The sequence below is a fragment of the Muntiacus reevesi genome, chromosome 22 (assembly GCF_963930625.1).
Source record: "Muntiacus reevesi chromosome 22, mMunRee1.1, whole genome shotgun sequence".
Classification (NCBI taxonomy): Eukaryota; Metazoa; Chordata; class Mammalia; order Artiodactyla; family Cervidae; genus Muntiacus; species Muntiacus reevesi.
This window is the reverse complement of record NC_089270.1, coordinates 6,494,958-6,508,550: the sequence shown is the minus strand read 5'-3', so window position 1 is coordinate 6,508,550 and position 13,593 is coordinate 6,494,958. Positions and strand designations below refer to the sequence as shown.

At 45.7% G+C, this 13,593-nt stretch overlaps 1 protein-coding gene across 2 annotated transcripts in view; it reads right to left on the bottom strand.

Annotated features, from left to right (window-relative positions):
• The window catches only part of FBXL5 (F-box and leucine rich repeat protein 5), a 44,010-nt gene extending 41,113 nt beyond the window's left edge, over window positions 1-2,897 (bottom strand). The window contains exon 1 of one of the 2 annotated variants that reach the window (XM_065913947.1): window positions 2,716-2,897. In XM_065913947.1, coding sequence (XP_065770019.1) covers window positions 2,716-2,799 — 84 coding nt within the window. In that variant the 5' untranslated portion in view covers window positions 2,800-2,897. The remainder of the gene's footprint in view (window positions 1-2,715) is intronic. The other variant, XM_065913946.1, reaches the window with a different exon arrangement.
• Between the last annotated feature and the right edge of the window lie 10,696 nt (window positions 2,898-13,593).

Below are 13,593 nucleotides of genomic sequence, written 5' to 3'. Positions count from 1 at the left end.
GCTATAGAACAAAAATATTTCTGCTTTTACCTAACTAAAAAGACTGCTATCTGGATAACAAGAGTGAAAAACTTTTCCATAAAACCTTCTAAAAATGTAAAAGAAAACTCATGAGCGAAGTATTAAATTAGGTACTATGCAGCACTATTTAAAATGGCTGATAACTTCAGAATAAATTATTCTAAATCAACTAGCTTAAACATATAAATAATGGGTGTTACTAATAAACGAACGAATGCTTCTAAAATACACCACACTTGAAAAGTCAATATTCAAAATAAAACTGACTTCTTTATAATTACTGAGCATTCAGAGACAACATAAAGAATACCATGAATTAACATATCTTGTATTAAGTACAAAAACTAGTTCTCATTTTGTGACGTTTTACTATATGCTGTTTGGGTTGGATACCCCTGGTCTATCCAACCAAAACATGGTAAAGGCAAAAGTTGAGGTGATAAATGAATAAAAACGTATAGTCCTTTGAGACAATTCAGCCATCATAAAATACTTTTTTCCCCTCTAGCTCCCAAGGGCATACTAAGAGAAATTTCAATTAACTATTTGCATCAAAAAGAAATCCAGATGTAGAATTCCTATGCATTTTTCCCCCAAAGCACCTTGTTCTCTGATCCATAGTTCATAAAAATTGGAATTTTTAATCTTCCTGATGAATATATACAACAATCTAATCAATTCAAAACTAGTGATAATTTTAATTTCTGCTATATCAAATTGAAAATGCTTTCAAGAAGGGACATCGAACTACCAAGAATCTTATTTGACTAAAATAGTGCTTTTAAAAAGGGCACTGTATTTTCAAAATTTGTTCTAACGTTCTCAAATCACCAGGTAATGACACACAATATTAGTGACTGACTGCTTCAAATTTTTTACATAGGCCTGGTTAGTCTAGCATGTAACTAAATAAAGTTGTGATCCTTAACTATTTAGAGAGGGTCACCATCATTTGGAAATCTGATGAAAGCCATTAAGCCCTCAGAAAAATGCACCAAAATTTTCAAAACGATTCCAGGTGGTCCTGGACTACCTCTCCCCAATCTATAATAGAAGACTTCAAATTCTATTACTTCCTCATTAACTTTACCTTTTCAATTTTGAGAAAGTTAAAAATCCTCCTCAATTTTTTTCTTTCCTGCAACTGAAGGATACTGTCAGAATAACTAAGTTCAAAGGTCAGAGCAGGTAAACAGGTAAAAACACTACAGTAGGCTAACTCAAAAATCTGAAGTTATAGACTTAACTGACTACTTACCCACTTATTATGTTTCTCCTGGATAAGTGACTCTTACCCTTGGCTGCACGCTGGACTCACAGAGAACTTTAAATAATACCTGATGCCAGGTCCCACCCTCAGAGATGCTGATTGTAGCGGTTAGGGCATCGGGACTTCTAACAGCCTTCAGGGTGATTCTAACGAGCCAAGTAGGTTGAGAACCACTATCCTAGACTACCCTGGTATTTAAACCTATATCTGAATCGTGTATTTTTAATTTTCAAAATGGAGGGAGGAAAAAGATGGTTGTGGATGCTTTTTTTAAGTGTGGCCTGGCACTGAACACTGAAGGCATCCTCCAACCAACTCACTGGGCTGTAAGAACACCTCTCTTCTCTCAGCCGTGCTGTAATTTCTGGAAGTTCATCAAAGTTGACTTCTATGCTGAAGCATTAGAGGTCTTTAAGTGCTTTTTTGTTTGACTCACTGCTACACAAAGCATGATTGACAGGTCGTCTCTGAATACCGGTAGGTGGACTCTCCCCAACACAAATGTTTGACAAAACTGCGGACTCCTAACACCGTTGGAAAATCATAGGCAAAAAGCCCTGGGATAGCTCCACAAATATGCTTTTTCAGCTTTAGGCTGCACCTACTGAGAGTACAAAACGGCTCTCGCAGTTCCACCAACTTGTTCCCAGGCCCTTTTATTCGAGCCCACGTAAAGAATTCCAGCAGAGAATAGCTGTCTCATAACAAAACCGACCTCCAGTAAACGCTCTGGACAATCAAAGTTGCAAGGGGGAAAAAAAAAATGACCGCAAATAAAAGAGTGAATGTTCTCTGCTTCGTAAGCCAAGAAACCTTTCTCCCAAATCAAGCCCCTGCAAAGCTGAGGGGGAAAAAAAAAATGGGCAGACCGAGTTGGGAAGAAGATGCCCGCGGGGCCAGGACGCAGGTCAGGGGTTCAGAAGAAGGATGGATGGGTGATAGTTAAGGAGGCACGGGGAGACCCCCCCAAAGCCGGTCGGGGCAGGGCGGAGGGAACAAGGCTGAAAGGGGAGGGGGTGCAGCTGCGAGGACGGCCTGCGCCGGGCCGAGGAGGCCCGCAGGTGGCCGGCCCGGGTCCCCAGGAGTCGGCAGGGGGCGAAGGGGCCCCGCTCCCCCGAGGGACCCGGCGGGGGGCCCGACGCGGCCGCGGGGAGCGCGCCCCCGAGGGCGGCGGGTGGCCAGGCCCTCGGCCGGGAGGGGGCCGCGCCGCGAGCTCCCGGGATCACCTCCGAGGCAGCCAGCCCCGGCGGGGCGCGGGCTCCCGGGGAAAGCGCCGTGCTGACAGCTGCGCAGGCGGCGGTTCGCGCGGCGCGCGGCCCCTGGACGCTCAGGGCGCCGCGCAGGCCCGGCCCGCCCGGAGACCCGGCCCGCGCCTCCCCTCCGCCAGCGCGCTGCCCGGAGCCCGAGGCCCCGCAGAACGGTACCTTGTCGCAGTAGAGCCCCACCAGCTGCTTCATCCGCCAGTGCGGGGCGGTGAAGACGTCCACTTCTTCGGGGAAGGGCGCCATCGCCACCGCCTCAGCCGCCGCCGCCTCAGCAGCCGCGGCCGCCGCCTCTCCATAGACACCCTCGCCGCGGGGCAGAGGCGGCGCGCCCCCTGCGCATGCGCCCGCCCCGTCGGCGCGCGCGCCCGAGCTGCCCGGCCGGCGGAGGCGCGGGGGCGCGCGCGGGCTGCCGCCGCCATGCGGTCCCTGCCGGACCACGTGACCCGACGCGCGGCGCAGGCTCGCGCTTCCACCTCCGAGCTCCACTTTCGTTCCTCGTCTGCCCGAGAAAGAAACCGTGTCTTTCCCCCTGCTCGTTTCCCTGTTAACGTTTCGCGACAGAATCTGAGGGGAGAGGGTGTTGTCTCAGAGGCGTTGTCGGCGCTCCTCTTGGCCGCTGCGCCCACCAGGCCTTGAGGCCGAGGCGCCGAGTACAAAGGGCCGCGGTCGGTCGGCCCGGCCGCCCAGTTCGCCTGAGCGCCTGCGCTGGGCGCGCCCCGGCCCCCACGAACCGCTCTTCGCCTCCCGCCTTGCCCGGTGCCTGCTCGGCCCCCCGGCCGGAGCGCTGACCTCCCTGCCCGCCGGTCAGGGGTCCCCAGCGATGAGGGGAAGCGGGCCTGGGGGGTTCCAGAACTTGCCTCTCAGGGAAAACCGAGAGCAGGCCGAGGCCAGACAATGGCGGCCCCTGGGCTTGAGGGCGGGCCGGGAACCCCGGGGCTGGGGGCTGGGCGGGGACCACGCTTCGCCTCAGGGACAGGCAGGAGCGGAAGGCCGAGCAGAATCGTGAAGGAAGACTCCTGGGAGGGAAAATTTCTCCTGGGAATCAAAGGCGGGAAGACGCTTGAAGCTCAGAGATACCCGGTCAGGGTTGTCAATAAGGGCCCTAGGTGCTGGGGAGTCTCGAGGGTAAATAATCCCAGAAAGTCGGTTGCGGGGAAAGACCCGCAGGCCACATCCTTCCATTTTAAGCTGAGACTCGGAAAGGAGACTGCAACCAGGTCACTGGCAAGAAAAATGTCAGTCTCTTCCGGACAGATCGATTCATCCTGGCCTCAGCCCTCCAGGAGACCTGGGAAGACCCTGTTATGGGTCCAGAACAGACCTGGACTGTGTGAAATGAAAATATTGCCTGCCATGTCAATAAATAAATGTTTTACGGCCATCAGCGATTTCTGGCATCCCAATGTGAATGAGGGCGCTCAAAATGGAATAGGGTGGCGGATGCAAGAAGCAGCTGCCACTCCTTAAGATGATCGAGGAAATAGGATTGGCCCCAGATAGCTGAGGGATGAATTCAGTGAGCCCAGAGGCTGGCATCTTCCATACATAGCACGCTAAATTCCCTAACTTGATATTTGAGTTTTCTTACCTCACAATAATCTTTCATGTTCAGACTGCCTGCTCCCTTTGTTGCAAACTTGTATATAGCCTGACTCCCCCCCACTCTCCTGCCTCCTTGGAGCGGTTTTGTCTGAGCTACTGAGATGCTGTCTCCTGGGATTGGGTCCTAACCGCTCCCATCAAATAAAATAATTGTCTATTTTCAGGTTGTGACTGTACTTTTTAGTCGACAGCTGGTTGGTTGGAGGGTTCATGGACACACAGAGAAATGGGAGAGAAAACAGGAAAGGTTGGAAACCTGGGATTATGGGGGGGAGTGTGTGTGGGTGTGTGTGTGTTCAGTCACCTCCAACTCTTTGTGTCCATGGGATTTCTCAGCAGCACTTCCTCCTACAAGGGATCCTTCTGACCCAGGGATCGAACCCATGTCTCCTGCATCTCCTGAATTGGCAGGTAGATTCTTTTACCATTGAGCCATCTGGGAAGCCTTATGTAATTTGCTTAATGACCATAAAATTCAGGAGAGCAAGAACCAGGTGTGTTCTGTTCAACCCTTACATCCATACTATCAGAGTTCCAAGACAACAGAGGGGTTTGATGAATATTCAATAAACGATGGAGTAGAAGAATATAAGAACTTTGCATAAGAATGCTTTCGTTTATTTGTAATCTTACTATGTGCCACTTACTGAAAGGCGGTATGAGCAGTGTTTGAGAGCACAGATTGGCGCTGAAGCTGGATTCCTGGTTTGAGGGATACTGCGTGTGTGACCTTGAGCAAGCTTCCCTAACTTCTCTGTGCCTCAGGTTCCTCATATATATAATGGGGTTAACACAGCCATGAACTCTATGCCTGTGCCCCCCTCAAATTCAAATGTTGAAACCCTACTCCTCCTGTGATGTTATGAGGTGGGCAGTTGGGAGGTAATAGGATTAGATGAAGTCATGAAAGTAAAACCCTAATACTGAGTCCCTAAGGAGCTCACCACCCTTCTCTGCTCATTTGCATGTGAAGACGTGAGATGATGGCTTATACATAGTCTGTCTTAGAAATGAGAACAATTCTTGTATAATAGAATATAGAGAAGGTCTTTGATAGCTATTTCACTTTCTCATCCTCTCCCCCGTCTTCATTCATTTTAAACTCTACTATTTCACAACAGCTGTGCGTCTATATTTTCTGATATCCCCTGACATTTTCTTATTTTCCTTCCGTTTCTTTACCCTATTCTGATCTGTCACTCAAGTTGTTTCGAAATGTGGACCCAGACCTCAGGTCAACCAGTTACACAGAGTAATGAGCTCCATGAGACTAGGCACATGGTTTTATCCTCAGCACTTAGAACAACGCCTGTCATACATACACTGAGTACTCAATCTTTGTTGAATAAAGAAAGAAGGAATGAAGGAAATTCATGGCATTCTGTAATTTCCCCATTTTGTGTGTTAGTCACTCAATTGTGTCCAACTCTTTGCAGCCCCATGGACTGTAGCCCGCCAGGTTCCTCTGTCCATGGGATGCTCCAGGAAAGAATACTGGAGTAGATTGACATTTCCTTCTCCAGGGGCTCTTCCCAACCCAGGGATTGGACCCTGGTCTCCTGCATTGCAGGCAGATTCTCACCATATTTTGTTTCACAATACCAATTTTTGTCTGTTGTTCATCAGTATACCCCTAGAACCAGGCACATTGAATAGGTGTTTAACAAACAAACAAAAAAAGGCATTCCACACAGTTTCACTGTAACCTAGACCCTGAAGCAGTATAGTTAGCTGAACAGTAGTAACAGCCATATTGGACTGATCATTTCAGGGAATTTAAGATGATAAAATGAAAGAAAGTAATAAAAAAAAAAAAGGTAATAAGTCCCGTGGGTCATTCTTCCTTTCAGAAGAAGCTATTAACTTTTGCACCTTGTGCTGAGTAAGGTAATAATTAATCACCAGATATATCCAGAATACATGATTGATTTACATTAAACTTTAGCCCTAGAAAGAAGACATTGATCAGCCTAGAATCATTTTTATGGGTTCCTGCAACTACAGCAGCTCAGGAACTGCTATTAAGGTCAAGGTTACTGGCTTAGTCATGCCTTTATGGTTTCTTCTGACATATGAAAGTAAAGGAATTTTAACAACCATCTCCTCATAACATCACGTGAGGAGATTTCAACATCTGAATTTGATGAGGTCTCAAGCAGTGAGTTTATGGCTATATTAACTCCATTTTACACATGAAGAAACAGGCACAGAGAAGTCACAGGTAACAAGGGACTAGATAAGGCATAAAAACAGAGCAGCAAAAATGCACGGTGCAGAGTGCCCAGTGGATTGGGAACGCCTTTCCTTTTCTCATTCTCTCTGAGAACAGCATGCTATGGGGGGAAAAAAATGCCAAATCATTCCCCGGTGACCTAAATGTCTGATGACATGAGGCCTCTTTACTGGTATTGTTGCAGTGAAAAGGAAAAAAGAGGAATGAGTTGGTTTTGGTTGTTTTTTTTTTTTTTTTTTTTTCCCTCTTTCCTAAGAACAAAGAAGATAGCTAGCAGGCCTGATCACTCCTAGTTTTTACTTTGTTACGTTGACCATCTGATTCGAAGAGCCGACATACTGGAAAAGACCCTGATGCTAGGAAAAGATTGAAGGCCAAGGAGAAGAGGGCGGTAGATGATGAGTTGGTTAGATGGCAGTTGGTGATGGACAGGGAAGCCTGGCATGCTGTAAGGAATCGGTCAGGACTTAGTGACTGAACAACCATCTGTGATCTGTGACTAAATTTGCTTTTCTGCCCCCTAAATCTGCAGAAGCTACATTTCACACCTGTTACCATTTGATTCTATGCTAATTACATCCTGCTTTGGGGGCTCACCTTTACAAACTACCTCTCCTAGTTTTTCTCTTTTTCCATTATAGAAAGAGGGCCACAGGGTTACCAGGCTGTCAGACTCAATTACTGGGTTACCTGACACCAGCCTGTGACTGTTATTGAAACATTGCAAGAGGAAGAAGAATACAAGATCCTGACACCTTTGCTCCTCCCCCCTCATCTTATTTAAACCTCTGGACTTGTGGAAGGGCCATGGGCACACACAGTTCTTTAGGCAGGAGCCCACAGGGTGTCCCCCTCACCCCATCCTGCCCCCACCACTCCACCAGCTGAAGATTAGAAATAGAAAGCCACCTTTCTATTTCCTCCAAACTCTGTCTCCATTTTTTTTTTTTTTTTTAATTCATATTTGGTGGGCAGAGAAAGCCAAGTTTGGCAGCAACACTGTTTTCCAGCCCTGGTTTTGAGGGCCCTGGAGAGGATTATGAGTCAGGGAAAGTCCATACTAAGGCATTTATATTTAACTATGTTTAACTGAGTTTATGACACAGCACTTTTCCCGCCAAGCAGCACGTTAGTTGTGAAAGTAAGCAATGAAAGGCCTTTGCTAACCCCAACGGAGAAGGAAATGGCAACCTACTCCAGTATTCTTGCCTAGAGAATCATGTGGACAGAGGAGCCTGGTGGGCTGCTGTCCATGGGGTCGCACAGAGTCGAACATGACTAAAGCGACTTAGCAAGCGTGCATGCATTGGAGAAGGAAATGGCAACCCACTCCAGTGTTCTTGCCTGGAGAATCCCAGGGACGGGGGAGCCTGGTGGGCTCATGGGGTCACACAGAGTTGGACATGACTGAAGCGACTTAGCAGCAGCAGCAGCAACCCCCAACAGTTGGAATCCCAGACCTAACTCAGTACCAGAGCTGATCCTTACTGTCAGTCAAAATAAGCAACTAAGCGCGCACGTGCACACACACACACACATACACACACACGCACACACACGGCAGGCTAGGTTGATTGATTTAGGAGTAAAGCTCTTAGCAGGGATGATGGCATTTTTAAAAGAAAAGATAGACACTGAGTTGAAATGTGAGGCCCAATGCTGTTTTTTCTTTTTCTTTAATTTTCCTTTCAAATGCTGTATTTACGCATGAAGCCCAGAATATGAAATATACAGAGGTCTGCACTTTGCTGCATGCTTTTACTTTCTCTCTTTTAACTTAAATAGCAAGTGCTATTGTTATTTTCCCATTGGTTTTCACTAAACAGAGATGAGTGGTTGTGTGTATTCTTTTGCTGGGGTGGTCAAAAGTAAATATCACAGACTCAACACCAGAAAGTTTCTCACAGTTCTGGAAGTCCCACATGGAGGCGTCAGCAGCTTTAATCCGAGGCCTCTCTCCTTGGCTTGCAAACGGCCACTTGCTCGCGGTGTCCTCACGTGGCTTCTGCTCTGTGCCTGTGCGTGTCTGGCGTCTGTGTCCTAATCTCCTTCTCAAATAAGGACACCAGTAAGATTGCACCAAGGTCCACCCTAACCACCGCATTTTAACTTAGTCACCCCTTTAAAGCCCCTATCTCAGAATACAGTCACCAAGATACTGAGGGTTAGGACTTCAATATGTGAATTTGAAGGGAGCACAATTCAGCCTCTAACTCTACAGAAAGAAAAGCTTGTCATAAAAGGTACAGTAAAGGCTTCTTCACAATAAGAAAAATAATGGGAAACAACTGGATGTCTCTCAATAGAATACTGGATAGTTGATAAATTATGGTACATTGATTCAATAGACAAATAAATATGCACCTGCTAAAAAGTACAAGATAGATCTATATTTGCTGCTATGGAATGAAACCAAGGTGTTAAGAGGGAAAAAACAATGGAGAGAACATTTTGTTAAGTATGTTCTCCTTTGTTTGTTTTTTTTAAAATATAGTATGTGTTTCTAGAATAAAACAGGAAAAATTTGTAAGCAGGGCTCCTAGGATGAGAAACAGTTAAATGTTTTTTAAATATATCCATACCCTTTGGTACAGTTTTAATATTTTGCTTTGTTCACCTATTTTCCTTATAGTTATAAAAATCTGTCAATAATAATGCATTTTAAGAGAATTTTAAATCAATAAAAATACTAACATGCCTGGTTGTATATAATCAGTAGCAACAGTTCTAGTTTCAGGTAGAGCCATTTCGTGTTGTGTCAGTTGCCAAGTTGTGTCCAGCTCTTTACATGCCAGACTCCTCTCTCCTCTATCTCCCAGAGCATGCTCAGATTCTTGTCCATTGAGTTGGTGATGCTATCTAACTGTCTCATCTCCCTCTTCTCCTGCCCTCAGTCTTTCCCAGCATCAAGGTCTTTTCCAATGAATCAGTTCTTCATGTCAGGTCGCCAAAGTATTAGAGTTTCAACCTCAGCATCAGTGCTTCTAGTGAATATTCAGGGTTGATATCCTTTAGAATTGACTGGTTTGATCTCCTTACTGTCCAAGGGACTCTCAAGAGCCTTCTTTAGCACCACAGTTTGAAGGCATTAATTCTTTGGCACTCAGCCTCCTTTATGGTCCAACTCTCACATTCATACATGACTATTGGAAAAATCATAGGTCTGACTATATGGACCTTTGTCGGCAAAGTGATATCTCTGTTTTTTAATATGTGGTCTAGGTTTGTCATAGCTTTCCTTCCAAGGAGCAAGTGACTTTTAATTTCATGGCTGCATCACCAAAGTGATTTTGGAGCCCAAGAAAATAAAACCCATCACTGCTTCCACTTTTTCACCTTCTATTTATGCTTACCCCAAAACTATATCCTAATCTGCCCTGCCTCTGATTACTCTGATTACACTGCCCTTGGGTCCACATCTATTTTTCCAATAGGAATGGAAACCTCCTTGAGGGAAGGGACAGGGTTTTTTATGACCTTGTAGAAATAGGTATGATAAAAGGTTAACTGAAAACAACATGATCAAAATTGCACATGATCCACACCAAGCTTATAAAAATGCATAGAAAGGATTGCAAATAAGTGGCACAGAGTCTTATTAAGTCTCCTCTGAGAGACACAGTTACAGATGATTCCCTCCCTCCTCTATATGTTTCTGTTCTTTCCAGTGTTTTGAATGAGAATGTTTACTTTTGATGTCAGAATACAGAAATGACTATATTACAAACAATCTTACAGCAACTATATTTTAAAATACCTTTGAAAGGGGATTGGAGAAGGAAATGGCAACCCACTCCAGTATTCTTGCCTGAAAAATCCCACAGATGGAGACACCTGGTAGGCTAAGTCCAAGGGGTTGCAAAGAGTCGGACACAACTGAGCAACTTCACTACACTTCGAAAGGCGATAACAGGAAATGCTGTGTATCAAAATGTTAGCACTGGCTTTTGGTGGTGGGACTATGACTGATTGGAGGAGAGGAGAGCTACTTTTTTTTCCTCGAAATTTTAGCAACAAATTTGTTTCCAAATTTTGTATTTGAAAAACAAAATTAAGGTTTGGTTTTTTTTTAAGATTTCAGTTTAATTAATATTGATCATCTTTAGATCCACCATTGCAGAGCTATATATCAGTTTCTTGGAAGTCCTGCTCTACCACCCAGACATATAGATGCTTCCTGTACCTCTGCTGGAGGCCTGTGAGTGCATCTCCTGCCACACGGTCCCATCTTCTGGAGTGGGTCTCTCCCAGTCTGTCACTAGGAAACCATTCCAGTGAGTTCTAGCTGAGTTCTCGTCCTTAGACCACCAAGCCATTGTGGCACTTCCTACAGGACATAGACTCAGGACCCTCTTCACCAAGGTTAGGCTGCCCTGGACTTCCCTGGTGGTCCACTGGTTAGGAATCTACCAGTCAATACAGGGGACAAGGGTTTGATCCCTGGTAGGGGAAGATCCCACATACCATGGCGCAAGTAAGTCCTCAAGCCCCAACTTCTGAAGCCCGAGTGGTTAACAATTTACCTGCCAGTACAGGGGACAAGGGTTTGATCCCTGGTAGGGGAAGATCCCATATACCATGGCATAACCAAGCCCTCGAGCCCCAAGCACTGAAGGCCATGCTCTGCAAGAAGAGCAGCCACCGCAGTGAGAAGCCCCTGCACCGCAACTGGAGGGTAGCCCCCACTCGCCGCAACTAGAGAAAGCCCCCGCCCCTCAACCAAGACCCAGCGCAGCCACAAACCAATGAAAAAGTAAGTAATAAAAATAAAGCGCAGCTAGTTGCTAGGAAGGTGGGGGTTAGCCCCCACATTGGGCATTTTCCTGTCTGGTGGTCCTCTGTGCTCACACTGAGTCTGTGTCCTTTTCTAGAACTTGAAGTCTGCATTTCTGGAACACATTCTTGACTCAAAGAAGGAGGCAACAGATCGGAATGCTGGTGCTACTTTCTCTAGCCTTTTTTTCAAGTTGTGGAGCTCTCTCCCCTAGAGGAGGTTTACTCATGCCTCACAAGTGAGAAAAAGAAATGCTGGGACATATACAAAGGCACAGGAGGACAGAAGAGCTGAGGAGAAGAGGCATAAAAGATAGGACAGACATTAAAAGATGAGGAAGCGCAGAGTGGGGGAAGGATTAAAGAAAGGTAAAAGATATAAGTGGACGTAAACAGAAGAAAACAATAATCAAGATGCATTGATGGGAATTTGCTGTGTGGCTCAGGAAACTCAAACGGGGGCTCTGTATCAACCTTAGAGGGGTGGGATGGGAGGGAGACGGGAGGGAGGTTCAAAAGGGAGGGGATAGATGTGTACCTATGGCTGGTTCGTGTTGAGGTTTGACAGAAAAGAACAAAATTCTGTAAAGCAATTATCCTTCAATTAAAAAAAACAAAACAAAACAAAAGATGCATTGTGGTCAGGACTTCCCTGGTGGTCCACTGGCTAAGACTCTGTGCTCCCAATGCAGGGGGCCCAGGTTCAATCCCTAGTCAGGGAACTAGATCCCACACGCCACAACTCTGAGTTCCTGCACTGCAACTAAATCCTGAGTGCCGGAACTAAGAACTGGTAGAGACAAATAAATAGATAAAATTTTAAAAATGCATTGAGGTCTTAACATGTATCAGGTACTTAAGTGCTTCACATGAGAATTGTCATGTGTAATCCTCACAACTACTACATGTGGAAGGTTCTACCATTTTTCCCACTTGATGGGAAAAGGAAAATACTGTTGAGAGTTATTATTTGTCCAAGGTCATAGAGGTAGTGAGTGGGAAATCAGGAATTTAATCTATGTCTTCCGCACCCTAGAACCTGTACTTAACCTTACACTGAAAAACAGTTCTCTGTCATCAGTTTACATCAACACACTAAACGCCTAACATGTGCTATTAACCTTTGAACAGGAGCCAAAGGTGACAAGGAAGAATATAGGCCACACCACAAACTACATAAGTGTCTAAATACAGAGTAGTTCAGTTCCTTAGATTATCTTTGGAAAAGACACAGTTTAGATAACGCTAAGACTATAGTTTGCTCCAACAGTGATACTGCTGGGCCCCATGGGGCTTCTGGGCATAAGGCCTTTCATGTCTTCTATTTCTTCCTTGATAGGAAATAGCCTTCATTCAGCGACCTTGACCTTCCCTGAGTTCCAAAGAGCAGATTCAAACAGTTGTTAATTGGGGAAGGGAGAGGATGTAAGACCAGGAGAAACTAACAATCAGGAGCAGCCTGGGGCAAGGTCCTATTTCCCCACCAAGGGATGAAATGTTTTTGTTTAGCTGCTAAGTCACATCCGACTCTTTTGCGACCCCATGGCCTGTAGTCTGACAGGCTCCTCTGTCCATGGGATTTCCCAGGCAAGATTATTGGGGTGGGTTGTCATTTCCTTCTCCAGGGAATCTTCCCAACCCAGGGATGGGACGTATGTCTCCTGCATTGGCAGGAGGGTTCTTTACCACTGAGCCACTAGAGAAGCCTCATGCACAACAATACCTTTGAGCTAGTTTGCAAATACTATAACACCTTCCAGGTGGGAGAAGGAAACAATTGACGATGGAATGCTGCCATAAGCATGTAGACCGCAGTTGGACCTGAAGGTTGATGATGTTGACTCCTACTAACCTCGCGACCAGCTCATTAGAAAGATGTGCACAAGCTGATCATGCCCACTTTGAACAATTACTATAAAACTTCTCACTATGTTCCCCAAGTTGGGACACACAGTTTTGAGGGCATTAGCCTACTGTGTCCCCCTTTACCTGGCAAAGCAATAAAGCTACTTTTCTACTTCACTCAGAACTCTGTCTCCAAGATTCAATTCAGCCCCAGTGCACAGAGAAGCCGAGCTTTCGGCATCAGTAGGAATATGGAGATAAGATGTGCACAGTGGTCCATAATGTTTCTCTGCAAAATTTCCAGAGAAATAAGAGCCTTCCATTTCCTAGACATACCTGTGTGTCACTTACCCATTCTTAATGTTGCCAAGTCAACACCAACTCCAATCAAAACTCTATTATGAGCTGACTTGCAGGATGGTGCAGTGTGTATGGCCCGAGGGAAAGGTGGTGACTATTATCATGGGCAACTTGCTTCAGCTGTTTTCAACATGTAGTGAGGGAAAGTATAACCAGTTTCTGGAATGGAAAGCAATGATAAGCTTCTTGTAAATTGTCAGGTTTGCATTCATTGTAATGATGAC